At 58.1% G+C, this 15,868-nt stretch overlaps 1 protein-coding gene across 1 annotated transcript; it reads right to left on the reverse strand.

Moving 5' to 3' along the window:
• Window positions 1–2,373: 2,373 nt before the first annotated feature.
• On the reverse strand, window positions 2,374–15,726 carry FAH (fumarylacetoacetate hydrolase). The gene is made up of 14 exons (XM_090263619.1): window positions 15,525–15,726; window positions 13,671–13,781; window positions 12,833–12,954; window positions 12,325–12,374; window positions 11,819–11,909; window positions 9,745–9,842; window positions 9,586–9,638; window positions 8,226–8,325; window positions 7,477–7,607; window positions 6,000–6,075; window positions 5,408–5,454; window positions 4,714–4,815; window positions 4,004–4,121; window positions 2,374–2,583 (listed from the first exon to the last, which is right to left on the reverse strand). The coding sequence occupies exons 1-14, from the start codon at window positions 15,603–15,605 to the stop codon at window positions 2,504–2,506; spliced, it is 1,260 nt and encodes a 419-aa protein (XP_090119745.1). The 5' UTR covers window positions 15,606–15,726; the 3' UTR covers window positions 2,374–2,503.
• Window positions 15,727–15,868: the final 142 nt, after the last annotated feature.

Here is a 15,868-nt window from a genome sequence, read left to right on the forward strand (position 1 = left end):
CTTCCGGGCTCAGGTGTGTGGTGGCCACGTTTAAGCTGTTGTCTGCACTGTGCTGTACAGTCCCGTCCTGTAATTGCCAAACCTCAGTAAAGTCTGAGACACCATCCACTGTGTGGCAGTTGTATTTGGCGACACTAGAGTCCTCTGGGAAGTGGGCCAGTGAGGGAGCGCCATCTGGAAAGGGAAGCAGTCCCGGTGACGGTGAGGTGGCAGAGGCAGGAAGGCAGTGGCAGTCACGCTGTGGGTGCTCGTGGTGCTGAGAGAATACAGGACCCTGGCCTGGCCAGCCTGCTCTTTCAGTGCCCGCCATCCCTACTTCACTTTTCCCACCTAGTGGCTCACATGTCTGCACGTCCTCAGTGGATCGAAAGAGCCACGTCTCCTCCCGTGAAACTGTCCCAGAACTCCCGAGGCTGACTCAGTTTGATGAGGTCCTGCGACCAGACACCAGGTGGAGGGACCTGCAAAGCCAGAGTCCACCAATGCTGAGCTGCAGCTGGGGCAGGAGCTCTGACCGTCCACCTGTGGCCACGGCCCCTGCAGGGTGACTTTCTCTCTGCTGCAGTCACTGCCGGGTCTGGGAACACGCCTTCTCCCTGCTGCTTCAAGCCGAGGGGGTAATGGCTTCCAGCGGTGGCCTGTCCCTGGAGGTTTGCCATCCCCTGTAAGTATTCTTCCATTAAACCCTCTTCAGTTAATGCCATGGGTGGGCTACGTCTTCCCTGTGAGGACGCTGATGGTCCAGGTGCCAAAGAGAAACTCCCCAGGAGGAGGGAGAGTCTTAGTTGATGGCCATCAAGGACAGGAGCTTCAGGGGAGGATGGTGCGCCTGAGGACACACCAACCAGCACTGCTGCTGCTGAACACCTTGACTTCTCCTCAGGCCGGTGCTGGCACCTACCTCTAGTCCTGGTCTTGGAGACAACAGGGGTGTGTGTGGGAAGGTGGATCCCCCCACCCCTGCCCTGGCTCCACACAGTCACTGAAAGATTTTATGTAAAGGCCGGTGAAGGGGCTGCTTCCACTGACAAGGAGGGTCCAGCATTGTCAGCCTTGTCTGTGCCTAACCAAATATGCCCTCCGTAAGTCTCGGGGTCCCTCTGGCCCTCGCTGAGACCTTCACACACACGGTTAACTGGCACTGCAGCTCAGCAGCCCAGACCTTGAAGGAGACCCCTGTGGCTCCATGAAGCAAAGTCCATTCAGGCGCTGCACACGGCCTGTGGGTCAGGGTCTGGAGGGCACCCTACCCTGCTCTCTGCGTCAACTCCTGGGTGATCCTGGCCATCAGCCACCCCGGAAGCTGTGCCATCGTCAATATTCTCATGGAACTAAGTGCCAATGACTCGTCTCCTGTCACCCTCCTCTGCCTGCCTTCCATCCCACACCACCACACGCAGCCTTTTGATAATTGCGACATTTTTGTACAGACCGTGAGTGTCCCACTGCTCGCAGCAAGGCGGGTACCTACTGCTGTGCTCACCTCATGTGCAGCAGAATCAACTCCAGAAGCTTATTGTGAGAGTCTGTTTCCTGATGTCCCCCTGGTACCAACTGCTAGATTATCGGGGAGCAGAAGGTATCTGCAAAGAGGGTTTAACTGAGGGGCTATATCTAGAGCTGCAGACTGGGTTGCAAGAGGCAACAAGGGAGGGAATAACCCGGACAGATAACGACGAGAAGCCATGACCACCCCATGCTTGCGGAGGGACACAGTGGTTGCAGTCTCAACAGGGGTTGTTGGGCCGCAGGGAGAGGGTCACAGTGGCAGTTACCCCCAAACCATGGCCACGCAGGGAATGGGTGAGGGGTAGACACTGTGGCTTTTCTCTCCACGTCCCTCTCTCTGCCTGTGCCCCCACTGCCCCATCCCAACCGGAAGCTGGAGGGCGTGACCCTGGGGGATGTCCACAGAGGTCACCCTCCTAGGACACAGCGAGCAGGAAGGAGGGCCCTCAGGAGAATGAGCGGCATGGGGCCTGGGTGTCCCTGCCAGCAGGCCTTAGAGCACCTCTCCCTCCTGGGAGGGAGCTGCACTTCCCGGGTGCCCAGCCGGCTGGCTGCCTGCAGATTTTGCACTTGCAGCTTCTGCAACCCCACGAGCCAGTTCCTTACACTAAATCCCTCTAACACATACCTGTCCTGGTGGTTCTGTTTTGCTAAGAACCCTGACATGGTGCCATCCTCTTCCCAATTCCAGGGGAACACGGGAGGCCGGGGTGTCGACTCAGAAAACTGTGCCGAGACCCCAGCCACACTAATAAGAATAGGAGTGAATGTCGCTCAGGGAAGCAGCACACACCCTGACCCACTGAGTGAACTCAAACAGGAGTAGACACCACGCTCCACGACAACGCAGGCTCCGAGCGCAGACACAGAGCACAGCGGCTTTATTTGTCACTGCAGGGAGGACCAGCCTACGGCCACAGAGGGGCCCCGGGTCCCCGGATCCCAGGGGTGGGGTGGGGGTCTGGCACTTTGGTTCAGGATGCCAGAGAGAAGCTCACGCTGGTGAGAGAGAAGGCAGCACTTTGCCAGCACATGGGCCAAAGCCGATGCGGTAACCGTCCCCCTGGCAGTGTCCTGGAACAGAGGAGGACAGGGGTCAGCAAGAAGCCATGGGGCTTCCTGGAGCCAGTGCCCACATGGCTGCGGCAGCGCTGGTCACCACACAGCTGGGCCTGAGGCAGGAAGGCGCTGTCAGAAGGACAACTGTGCACTTTAGACAGAAGACTAGCCCTCAGAAGCTTGTCGGAGCCACAGGAGTATCTGCGGTGGACGTCCAGGCCCGCCCCCGTCTCAGACCCTCCAAAGTAGCTCAAGGATGCGGCACAGCTTTCCATGTGGTCCTGGGTTCAAACCCCAGGTCCGCTAATTAGCCTGGAGCAAGATGCCTGGGTTCAAAGCCTGGCGTCTCCCCTAAAGCTCAGTTTCCTCATCTGTGAAATGGGTCTAACAACAGTAAGCACATCGCAGGACGGTGGCAAAGATGACAGGTACCCACAGAAGGAAGACTCTGAGAACCTGGTCCGCAGGGAAGGTGCAATGATATCAGCTACTGCGACGGTGATAAGCTGGGTGAGGGGGCACCTGCTTTAAACTCAGAGCCCGGCCCCCTCCCCTGACAGCGGGAGTAACAGCGCTCATCTCTCAGGCACATGAGGATTCGGGGGAGCACGCCAGCGCAGCCCCCCGCGTGATCTCTCCCACAGAGCAGATGTTCAATGAGCATTAGCGTCATGCACTAGATTCCATTTCAACACTAGCGACAAAAAGGCAGAGAGCAGGGGGAGAGCGCGCGCCCGTCCTCGCAGGGGGGCCGGCCCGCCTGGACGAGAGTGAGAGGAGAGGAGCCCACGAAGTGACGAGGGCGCAGCGTGGAGGACCCGGGAGCAGGAAGGAGGGAGCCTCGGAGCTCGGGGCTGGTGGGGGAGAGGAGCCCCCAGGGAGGGCACCATGGAAAGCGGGTGCCGGCAGAGGGAACAGCACGTGCCGCCTCTGCTGGCGTGCGCGCTGCCCTGAGAAGCCAGGTCACGGAGTTTGCACCTTATCTGTCCTTCCAGCCCATGAGTTACATCAACACCCCCCGACCCCCCACTGGACAGCTTCCTGAATGCAGACAGTGGTTCCATCCGCTCACTCCCCTCTCACTCTGTCCCGGTGGGCAAAGTTGGCCCCCGCCTCCCTACTTCAGTGAGCACAGCAGGGGCCCAGACACAGGGTCTCTGCCCTGTGATGTCCACAAGGATAGGAACCTGACATTATTTTATCATTCTGCTCAGAGAGAAGGGGGACAGTGCAGGACATCTGTGGTCTTTCTGGGGGAAAGCCAGATTAAAAGCCCATGGTAGTCAAGCTGGGGCAGAGGACAGAGCCAGCAGACAGAGCCCCAGGAATGCCAGAGTGGGGCCAAGCCAGACAGATGGCCGTGCAGCCGACGGGACAGAGCGCGCAGGCAAGGACACGCAGCGAAGGAGACAAAGCCCTGGCTGGCTGTCCTCACCTGTAATGACAACTTCATCCCCGTCCTGCAGGAACTTCCTGGTCTGTCCATTCCCCAGCTCGATGGCCTTCGTCCCCCTCCACGACAGCTCTAACATGGAGCCAAAGCTTTCTGGTTCCTTCATAACAGGACAGAGAAGAAAGGGTCACGTGGACTCACCTCTTGGTCAGCCTGTCATCCCCGGCACGGGCAGTGCTCAGCAAGCCCTGGGAGCCCAGGCAGGGGCCGTAGACCCCGTGCCCCCCAGAGACCCTGCTGTGGTGGAACCACATGGGAATGCCCCCAGGCTTGGTGCCCTGCCCCTGCCCGCTGTGTTCAGGGCTTGGGGAATGCCAGGTCCCTGCCCACTGGGAACAGAGGCTGAACCCTCAGGAAGGGATGGCACACACACTGCCCCCAAGTCATCATGTCTAAGGCTCTGAGACTCTACCGTGGGCTGAGAGTGGCATGGGGGGAGGGGGAGGGCCACAGCAGTGGGGCCCCCTCACCCTAGAAGGATCCAACCACACACTCTGGCTGTTTCCTGAGTCTCCCCACATAGAAGACGCGGCCTCCTGTTCCTACACCATTGCTTTAGCTCTGAATTTGGAAAGGGAGGAGACTGAGCAGGACAGAGGGGTCAAACACACCCGCCTGGGGCTGGAGTCCTTCTCCGAGTACGGTGGGGGCCCCCCAGCTGCATGGCAGCCCCAGGGCAGTGAGATACTCACCGGCCCGCTGATGGTTCCAGAAGCCAGGAGGTCCCCCGGACGCAGGTTGCAGCCATTGACGGTGTGGTGAGTGAGCTGCTGCAGCATCGTCCAGTACATGTGCTGCGGGCGAGGGGCACTGGTGGGGCCGGGCCTCCTGCACACGCTGCCCCCGCCGTGGTTCGGCACAGCAGCCCCCCTCGCCTGCTCTCCCAGGTTCCCTTCCGCAATGACAGCCGTCCCCCTGCAGAGCTGCCTGGGCACCTTCCCCGCTCTGCCCCAGCCCTGCTCCACCCCACCTTGCCCACGGAACACCCCTGGAGCAGCTGGCCTCTGTGCAGAGCCTCAGCGTGCAGCCTGCTCATCTGCCCACAATCACACTCTGCCCGGGAGTGCCCCGAGCCCGGCAGTAGCTTCTTGCAAACGAGGACCCCGCTGTCCATCTCCCACCTTGGGCCGTGGAATGCAGGGTCATGGTGGGAGGCCCGGCTGTGGGGAGAGGGGCCAGGACCCCATGTCCCCCCAGAGGCTAATATGCAGCATCCGCCACGCCTCTCTGCGCCCACAGCTTCTTAGGTGTGCCACTCCTGGAGCCATGGGGCTCGCATATGGCACATCATTTCTCTAAACGGACGCCACCCCCCTTGTTCCTGCCAGGAAGAAAGACTCCCTCCCCCCTCTCAACCAGAGCAGTCTGCCCTGCTACCGAGCTTACCTTAAAATTGGACTTGCATATGGTTGCCGCCTGGCTCATTCCTTCTCCTGTTGGAAAGACAAGGAACATCGACAAAGAGACTCAACTCTAACAAATCAAGGAGGGGAACAAAACCACCTTGTGAGGTGAATTCTGTGGACCAAGTTTCCCATGGTGTGACATGGTCTGGCCTGAAGAGTCCAAAACACAACAAGTTCATACATTCTCTGAACGGGGAGGCCTCCACGAGACCCTCTAGTCCTGGGGCGGCTCACACCGTGCCCACCGCCTCAGAATCCTTCTTAACACTGCACTCCTGGCAGCCACAGGGTCACTAGCAATAGGTACAAAATGAATGGCACGGCCATACCCCCAGGAGCCCTTCGGAGAGCTCGGGCCACCGGCCCCTTCACAACTGACCTCAGCAGGGCTTACTAAACACCCACTGCTCTGCCTGTGGGCCCGGTGAGGCTTCCTTTGCGCAGCGTCCCTTCCCCTCCTTCTTCCTTTACGAGAGCCCACAGGCCTAAGGCTTCAGCAGGTGGCAGTCCCTCCCCCACCACCCGGAGCTCAGGAACCATCCAGGACACACCCTCCGACCCTATGACAGCACCTTTCAGGGCGACAGAGAGGTTGATGTTGAATGTGTAGGGCTGGTCATGGCGGAGATACGGCAGGGGCTGGGGATCCTGCAAGGGCAGAACACAGCACAGAGGTTACAGCAGGAGGCCCCTCAGCAGAGGACGTGAGGCAGAAGGGGCCACGCTCCAGGGGCTCAGCACCATGTCCCTGGACAGCGAGAGGTGAGGGTGGTCCAGACACCAGGAAATGGAGCCACATAGGGGCATCAGCAGGTCAAAGGTATAGGGGTCAAGTCAGGGATGTCCCAGAAAGGCAGCCCTGGAGCCCAGGGGCCGGTGGGCAGTGGGAGGGTCACGGACGGGAAACAAAGCGAGGCCTGTGACAGAGAGGGTGGCGGGGGCAGGTGCAGCCAACAGAGGCTCACAGCCCCGACCCATCCGGGACCCTCCGCGGAGGCAGCGTTGACAGCCTAGCCTGAAAGTCTGCACTTAGGCCAAAAGCACTGCTTTCCCAGGGCGCAAAGCTTGAGTCAGAAGTGGTACGTGACATAATTAGTGTGGTTTTGTTTTAATAGTTGTGTGTTCCCTTTTAGGATTAACTGGGAGTCCAGGGACGCCGGCAGGATTATAAAGTTCCTTTTCTGAGCACATTATTTGAGTTTTAAAACTGGAGCTGTTTTCAAGAAAAACATTCACTATAAAATAGTTCAGGAGGGGCAAGAGGCACAAAGACTGTGCTCAGGTGCTGTTTTGGAGGGGCTGGCACCGAGAAGAGGAAAAAGCAGTGTGTCCTGTGAATGGAGAGAGGAGGGAGTCCGGGGGGGGATGCAGGGCTCCGGGCGGTGTCAGGGTGCACGAGCACAGAGGGGGTGGGGGTGGGACCCGAGCAGGTGAGCTGCTCAGGGGAGGTGTGGGCTCCAGAGACTCAGAAGAGCTGGGACCGGTCACGTGCCAGCAGCCAAGGAGGGAGAGTGTGTAGGAAGAAGAGGGGGCTCCAGGTGTCCACCCTGAGGAAGGCACAGGCCATGGCATTAGTCATAAGGTCACAGGGCACTTGGTGAGGCCATTGGGGGTCGTGGGGGCAGGGGTCATGGGGACTGTGACAGGCTGAGGAGTGAGGGTGAGGCCGGGGACGAGGCCTGAACAGATGTCTGGGCTCCGGGACCAGGGCCCGCTGGTGGCCCTGCACAAAACTGCATTCTGCCAGTTGGGCTCCAGGGGTGCCCTTGCGCAAGCAGCAACCTGACCGCCCTGGTGAGCCGCGCAGCATGCTGGCAGGGACTTTTTCTCTGGCTCCCCTGGCCTCAAGGGATTCTGACAGTTTCAAAATCGCGTGTCTTCCCCAAGAACTGCAGGGGACCGGGAAAGCACAAGGCCGAAGGACCAGCACCCGCTTGGAGGTCCTGGGCGGCTGTGCTGGGGGCACAGAGCTTCCCTCCCGACAGGCAGGCGAGCAGCCTCAGGGCAGAGGGGCCAGGGGTGGGCGCGTCCTGCGGAAGCTGTGCTCACCTGCTCTGGGTTGGGCACCACGAAGGGCATGAGGGCATCCATGGGCACCACCCACGGCGATATGGTGGTGGCAAAACTCTTCCCGAGGAACGGCCCGAGGGGGACATACTCCCACTTCTGAATGTCGCGAGCTACAGGAGGAGGACCAAGCGGGGCTCACTCAGGCTGATGGGGCCTGGCCTCCAGGCTCCCGCCTGCCCCTGACCACAGAGCACACACGCCCCGCAGAGCCTCCCCACGGTGCTCTGGCCCCAACCAGGCCACCTCAGGACCAAGGGCCAACAGCATTCAATGCCGAGGAAAGAGGTCCTTTGAGGTCACTGTGCCAGGTTACAGCAAAGGATGACCAAAGGGCAGGCAGCTTCTCTCCCCGTGAAGGGGTTGCACGTCATCCTCATGCTGGGAGGCGACGCCCCTGGACTCAGGCCACATATTTCTCTTGTGCGTGGCCCAGGCGCTGAGATGGGCTCAGAAACCAGGCTGCTGGGTCTGAAATCTTAGCTCAGCAGCTAACTGCCTTAGTGCCTCCCCTGCAAGCGGGACATGCACGATGCACACACCCGTTCGCTATGACACCAGCCCTGTCCCGGTTCAACTTACAGGGACAGTTTGGCTCCAAGCGGAGAGGTCTGCTCGGTGCCCACGCTCACCCTCTCAGGTGCCATTGGGCATCCCCAGACCCGGGGCTTCTGTAAAAGGGTCCCAAACGCCCAGCCTCCACCTCAGGCCGCCCAGCTCCCAGTGCTCACCGCTCCAGTCGTTCATAAGGACCATCCCAAAAATGTGCTCATGAGCCTTGGAAATGGGGATTGGCTCCCCAAGTGTGTTCCCAGGGCCTACAAAGAAAGCCTGCCATATGGAAAAGCTGATTAGAATCTGGGGCTCGCCAATGCCCCAGGTCACTTGCCTGGAGGGCAAAGGTCAGACATTTCCAAACCGGAGCCAGAGACCAGGACTGCCCAGGGGATCCTGGCAAGGCACCAAATGCACGGTTTCTAAGTCATGAGCTGCTGCACTCAGGTGGACTGATAGCTACCCTGGGGGAGGTGGTTAAGTGCCAGCCCATGACCTCTGCACAGTTCCTAACACCAAGCACGGCAGCCCCGCAGCCCCCTGAAGCCCCTCTGCCGCCTGCAGCCCCTCCGCCCCTTGCAGCATGCCCCCGCCTCTCTGCCCCTTCCCTGTTACCCCACACACCTCTGCATTTCAGCAGCTGATGGCTGCACGAGGCTTGTGAAAAATGAGAGCACTGGGGTTTGTGCTCGTGCCAAATTGCAAGGCTGCCCCCAAAACACAGCCAAGAGTCTGACGGGGTGCACCTGTTCCCCAGTCTATCACCCACCGCTGTAGAAGAAAAACATCACCAATACTGGGACAGTGTCTGTCAACAGCACAGAATCAGCTATGACATTTGCAAAACTGGAGTCACAGCTTTATTTGTTTTGTGGCAGTGTTTAAACATTGCAAATTACTCACCCAGACAAAAAACAACTAACCCAAGGACACCAGCTTGGAGCGCATCTTACCAGTCCATCCAGCCCAGATTACTTGTGCTTCCCCCAACTCTTTCTGCCTTTTCTCTACCTGCCCCATCTCTTCCCTGATGGGAACCAACCAGGTGAAGCACCTATCTGCAGAGTCCTCTGTGTGCCCAGGAAAGACCCCGCTCCCAACCTGGGCCCTGCACCTGCTCTCTGGGTCAGGGCTGGGAGACCTGCTCTGGGGTCCACGTGGCACTGTCACTACGGCAGCAGGAGGCAGCGGCTGGCTGGGCCTGGGGGACCACGGGGCAGTGCCCCACACATGTCCTTCCTCCTGGCAGAATCCAGAGATATCACCGGCCAGGACTGGACAGACAAGGAGCTCCTGCCTCCTGCAACCAGCCCTGATTTCCACAGCTCCAGCTCCAGGGGGTCCCACACCGCTTCTCCTCCACCCGCTGTGAGCAGACACCAGAGCTTCCCTAGGTCTCACCTAAACCACAGTGCTGCTGTGAAGAGCACCCCCATCAGTCCGCCTGCACTCCCACGGGGCCGGGCTCCAGCACCCAGCACCCTGCCACCTGCTTATATAGAGCCCCTGCCCGTAACACGCCAACGCCCAGCTTACCATTTCCAGCTCTATATCCAACAGTTTGCAAGGACCGTACACAGGAGGCTTAGCTGCAGTGACACCAGAACAAGAGGCTGCTGTGGGTGCCAGGCCAGGGAACTCCCTCCGTGGGGACACAGAGCCACCAGGGCGGGGCCTGAGCGCTGGGGCACTTACAGTCATCGGGTCTCATCTGTCCCACAGGCCTTCGAATCGAGGTGCCCGACACCACAATGGAAGAGGCGCGGCCGTGATAGCCCACCGGTAAGTGCAGCCTGACCAAGGAAGGTGAGAGAAGAGAGAATGCAGGTGTCAATGCTGTTACATGTTCCAGGAGACATTTCAAAATTCTAAATAATTAAAAATAAAAAAGGAGTCAACATGTATACATGCTTTACAGAGCAAAAGGTATTTCCACACATTTGTCAGGAGGTAAATGGATAAGCAAATTTGGTCTATACATATAATGGAATATTGCTCAGCATAAAAAGGAAGGAAATTCTGTCACAAGCTACAACATGGATGAACCCTGAGGACATTATTTTAAGTGAAATGAGCCAAAGAGACAAAACTTGACTTTAGCCCATAGATACTAATTTTGTTAATACAATGAGAATGATTTGCGTGACATAGATGTAACCTGGCAGCCAAGGAGAGTGGACTGCAATGCATATGTGCAAACAATGGCGACTTCACTGTACTAGTCAGTGGGGGTGGCAGATGCCGTTGAGTGAGTATGTGTACTGTGTGGCCCTCGCATTCATTATGACTGAGCCAGTAGAGCAACAAATTTGCATCTATGTTTGCATTAAACTTGCACATTCTTCCACAGAAACTCTTCCGATGCTTCAGAAGGCCGCAGCTATGGGCGACTAGTGATTGGCAGCTTCTTTACAACCATGCAACTGCTCATGTATCATGTTTCCTGCAGTTTTTTGGTGAAACATCAAGTCATCCAAGCGGCTCAGCACCCCTACAGCACAAATCTGGTGCCCTGCAACTTCTGGCTTTTCCCAAAACTAAAATCACCTTTGAAAGGGAAAAAGATTTCAGACTGTCGATGAGATTCAGGAAAATTCAGGCAGCTGATGGCCACTGGGAGAACAGTGTGAGGTCCCAAGGTGCCTACTTTGAAGGGGACTGAGGCATCCTTGTCCTATATAAAATATTTCTTGTATTTTGTATTTTTTTCAATAAATGCCTCTATTATCCATATTACATGGCTGGATACTTTCTAGACAGACCTTGTATATTACCTTTGTAATATATATACATAAAATAAGCAAGGCATAGCCGCAGGCTGCCTTGTACCACACACCTTGATAAAGGTCATATCCTGCAGAAGGAAACGGGCTGCGGCTTCCCCATCGGTCTGGAGCCTGCCCACGGCCATAGTCCCAAACATCTGCCCACCAGCAGTCCTAGCATGTCTTACAACCTTGGCCTTCTTGCTTAACTTCTCTGCTCTCTCTCCCCTTCTTCCTTCTTCAACCAGGGTCAAACAGACACATCCCCTCCCGGCACAGCCCACCTGAGACTCTGCCCACTGCAACTACTGCATGTGCTGAGAGCACCTGCCTGGGGGTGGGCACGTGCCACTGTGTCTGAATAACCATCACCTCCAGAGGACAACATGGAACAAAGGGGCAACAATCTTAAGTGGGACAGTGGCCTCGGCCTGGGCATTAAGGAGATGGCCTCTGGCCTGTTGGTCCTCAGGTGGGTCAACCCTTATCTGGGCCTGTTTTCCCCCCAGTGAAATGGTCTAACAGTCATAGCCTCGGTGACCCCATGGAACTCCTGGGAGGGTCAAATAAAAGCATGTAGCTCCCATTTTGAACTGACCACACTTTGAAGGATGCACAGCACTGGGAACAGGTGAGGATCCCCATTCATCACAGAATTCTAAGTTGAAGAATGCTGAAGTCTAAGACTTGCCACAATAGTACATTGTTTACAAATGCAAGATTCTGGAAAGATCTTAGTGGCTCAGGGGACTTCATTCCACCCACCCCCACCTCATTCTCTAGATAAAAGAGCTTAAGGGATTGCCCCATGGGCCCAGCAGATCCAGGGTGGAGTTGAGAGACCAGAGGCTGAGACAGTTGTTTGCAGACACATCATGGCCAGCATTGTTTGTCGTTGAACTGGTTTATTGAACCTTGGAGGGACTTGGCGGCTCCCGAGACAGCATGTTGCCGCACACACAAAGACAGACTTCGAACTTATCAAACCCTGGCCTGGGACATACCAATTGGGCATCAGCGCGTTTTCCTTGCCCCTGAACATGATCCCGACGTTTGTGGCATGCTGCCGAGAGGAGTAGAAGTCTGTGTAGTCACCTGCAGAAGAAAAGTCACAAGGGAGTCCCTCAGTGACCCAGACGCCTCAGGACAGAGAAGGGACTGTCCAAGGACCAGGATGAGAGGAATAAGGTAGAGGAAGCAAAAGACCAAACTTCCTCTGCATCCCACTCTGTGGGGTGGGAGGCAGGGGCCATGAGCACACACCCACATTTGCACAACCCCAAAGCTTAGCACAAAATGTATACAAATTAGCCTCACTAAAAAATTATTTCAGAACCCTCAACTGAGAAACAAATAATAAATAAGAATTTTGGCCTTCAACACGGCCTGAGTCAGTGATGACGAGGAGTAACAAACAGCCCCAGTGACCCTGCCCACCAGGAAGCACAGTCCGGCCATCCTGGCCCGCTAGGCTGTGCTGTGCATGTCCCAGTAATGAGATTGTACTCACCTATGGCAGCTGGAAGGTGCATCATGGCAGAAGCCTGGGAGACGAACGCACTGAAACAGAACCAGGGGTTTCAGGGTCAAGCAAGTAGCGAAGCGAGGTCCCTGCTCTGGTGGCCCTCCTACAGACTCTGCCCAGACCATCCCAGAATCCTGCTCATAACCAGTGAGCAGCTCGAGGCTGGCCTGGGCCAGAGCTGGACTGAAGTGGTCACACCAGGGAGGGGCTCCACCCAATAGAGCTGACCTGGCTCTTCTCCATGTCTGTGTTCCACTCTAGGGAACGCGTTAAATTACTCCTGCTCTGGGAACCAGACAAGGAATACGGATGATGCTGACGAGGAAGTGGGCCAGTGCCACAGGGGTAATTCCAGTCCACCCAGAGCCCTCCCATCCACATAGAGCCTGGGCAGCGGCCTCATGAGGCCAAGGCAGCCCTGTGGTGCCTCCTAATGACCCTGATACCACACTGTCCCCTTCTCCCCATCCACCAAGGTCCACAGGCTCCTCACCGCTTCCGAAGCTCCGGGTCATCTCTGAGCCTAGCCTGACTGGCAGACAGCAAATTCTGCAAGAAAGCTCTTGCCTCCTTCCAGGCAGCCTGGCCCAGGCCCATGAAGCTGTTGAGGGTCGGCTACATAGCGAGAAAGAAGGTCACACACAGGAGAGGCTGGCCTTCCTGCCAGGGCCCCGTCACTCATCTCCAGGCCACTGAAACTCTTAGCTCTGTCATCTGTTCATCAAGTTGGGGAAAGGTATCACCTTTCCTCATGGGACTTAGCCCCTCATGGACTCACACACAGCTGGCAACACCTGGGAGCTGCTCCCTGGGTGCCCCTGGTGCAGCCTGGCCTGGCCGCGGGTGGAAGGGGTCTAACGGAGGCACACTCCCCTCTGTGGGTTATCACGGTCTGTGCACCTCCCCTTCACGTAAGTTAACAGGAGGTGTCTCGGCCTGTGAGGCATGGCAGAAAAAGCACTTGTGGATTCTGAGGCCTGGAATGACAGCCCCAGATCCAACACCCGTAGCCATGTGACCAGGGAGAGTCATGTCTTCTTTCAGGTTAGATCCTCACCCATCTAATGAGAATCCCAATTCCTATGCCAGAGGGTGGCAGTGAGGACTGGGCAATAGAGGTGTGTGAAACTCCTGGCACAGAGGATGGGAAGATGCCCCTCAAAGCACCCGGCCATCTACAGGGAGGCACATGCACACCCTTCCCACAGGTATGTGTACTGCAGGCTGAGAACACAGAGGGCACTGGGGCCAGCTGTCCCCGCCTCCCAGGCCGTAGCTACAGATCTGCAGGGCCACTGAGATCCAAGACAAGCCATGTAACCATGTCCTACCTGATCAAAGACATGCTGGCATTTGGAGAGGACAGGCCCGGTGAAGAGGTGCTTAATGACACTGAGGTCCAAGATCTGGTCACCAATGGCCACGCCAATCCTCGGTCTTGGCTGGGAGGAAGGTGGCATGGTTAGCACAGGGAAGAGCCTCAGCTGGGCTCAGCTTGAGTCCCCAAAACGTCTGTCCACTGAAGAGCCCCTGGGTTCCCCTGTCGATGACCCTCTATGGAGAGAGACAGGAACTGGATCCTCAGCACTGAGCCTGGGCGCCCTGCGCCTCCCCACGGGCTGAGACACCTGCAGGGATGGCTTCAGATGAGGCCTGAAGGCCCTGGGCCCTCTGGAGTGCCAGGGAGGCCAACCGAGTCCCCGGCCCAGCGCACTTCACACGTTGTATGTGGGGCACGGAAAATTACGTTTTTCGCTAACTGTGCCTAGAGTTCCTTTATCGTTCACCCTAACGATGAAGAATACAGCAGTCCCTCTTCATATCACGGTTCACTTATTGCGGCCACACTGTATCGCGGGATTTTTTAAAATATTATATTTAATTATTTATCGCGGATTTTTCGTTATATGGTGGGATTTTGCGGTACTGTACAGTAAATACTAAAATAAACGTAAGGTTCCAACTTCACAGATTTTCACCCATGGCGGGGGCAGGTCTAGAACGTAATACCCGCGATAAGAGGGATCACTGTACACCCTCAGGTGAGGAAATCAAAGTGTCACAAAGAAAATGCAGAGCAGTTTTCCATCTAGAGTGGTTTCATGTCAGGCCCAAGCGTGCGCAGCACCCGACGCCGCGGACAGTGTGTTCGGAGGGCAGCGGGAGGGGCTGTGTGTCCCCGGCGTCCCGGGCCGTCCCTGCACACGCGCCCAGGAAGGCGGCAGGGGGAGCGGGTGTCTGCAGGCCGCCAGCCACGCTCCCAGGGGCGTTCACCCCGAGTCCTGCGGAAGAGCACGTCCGAGCAACCCCGCTCGCCCCTGTTCCTGCCTCATTGATTTGTCGTCCGGGACTCGGGGAGGGCCGCGCCGCCGAGGACCAAGCCCCAGCGAGGGCAGGGCGAGCGCCCCGGGCAGGCCGCCCGCCGGGGGTGGGTCGGTCACGGGGTCTCGCGTGTTTTCCTTTCCTGCGTCCGGAGGCGCAGGGTCAGCCTGCTGTGTCCTTGCGACACCTGGCCGGGCCCGGCCCTTGTGAAACCGCAAGTGGACTCTTCTCAACCCGGGCACCCACGCGGGCAGCAGGCCGGCCAGACCCTGGGGTCAAAGGTCACCGGGGGAGCGGGCACCCCTGTCCCGAGCTCTGTGGGATCTGGGGTGCAGACCTCGAAGCAACATTACCACGAGTAACCCCCAAAAATGTGTTTTCCGCACCTTTGTCAATAAGCCCCAACTTCTCGGATTGCCTTTTCCCTGCCAGACAGCACCGGCGATTTTCAACCGTGCGCCCCCAAATGTTTAAGATCCGCGATGCCTGACTATCCGGTCAGACTGTCACGTGAAGATAAATGACCACAGCCATTTTCTGGTCGGGCCGGTACAAAGTCTGGTTTGGGGGCGCCGCGGAATTCCAGCCGCCCGTCGGAGCGCCGCGAGAGAAACAGGCTGGAAAGCCGGCTCGCCGCCCCGAAGGGCTGCTCCTGACCGCACCGCGAGGCCCCCGCCTGGGGCCCCGCCGACGCCCAGGAGCGAAGGCGCCCGGCCGAACCGTAACCGCCCCCCCCCAACCCCCCGGCTGCCCGGGGCTCCTCAGGCCGCGAGCCGGCTCCTCTGGGGCGTCCGGTGGGGACGAGAGGTCAGAGCCGGGGGGACCCGCGTGAGGGGACGCCCGCCCGCCCGCCCGCAGCTCACGTTGCCTGCGGTGGAGAAGACGCCGTAGGGCAGGTTGTGAATGGGGAAGTCCGAGTTCTCGGCCACTGGGACGAACGACATGCTGCCGGGCTGGAAGCCGCGAGGGGGTTCGGGGCTCCGGGACTCGGTGAGGCGGCCAGTCAGGCGGGAGCGCTCCTGCGGAACCGCCTCTCAGCGCGGCCTCCGGGACTTGACGGACAGCCCCCCGCAGACCACGCCCCCTGCTCCAGCTCCGCCCCTCACAGACCCCTCCCCGAATGACCACGCCTTCTGTCAGAGTAGCCACGCCCCCAGCTGCCTGTGCCCCCTTGAGCCCCGCCCTCCAGGACTATTGACTGGTTCTC

This window comes from Furipterus horrens, unplaced genomic scaffold (assembly GCF_987537825.1).
Source record: "Furipterus horrens unplaced genomic scaffold, mFurHor1.1.pri manual_scaffold_16, whole genome shotgun sequence".
Classification (NCBI taxonomy): domain Eukaryota; kingdom Metazoa; phylum Chordata; class Mammalia; order Chiroptera; family Furipteridae; genus Furipterus; species Furipterus horrens.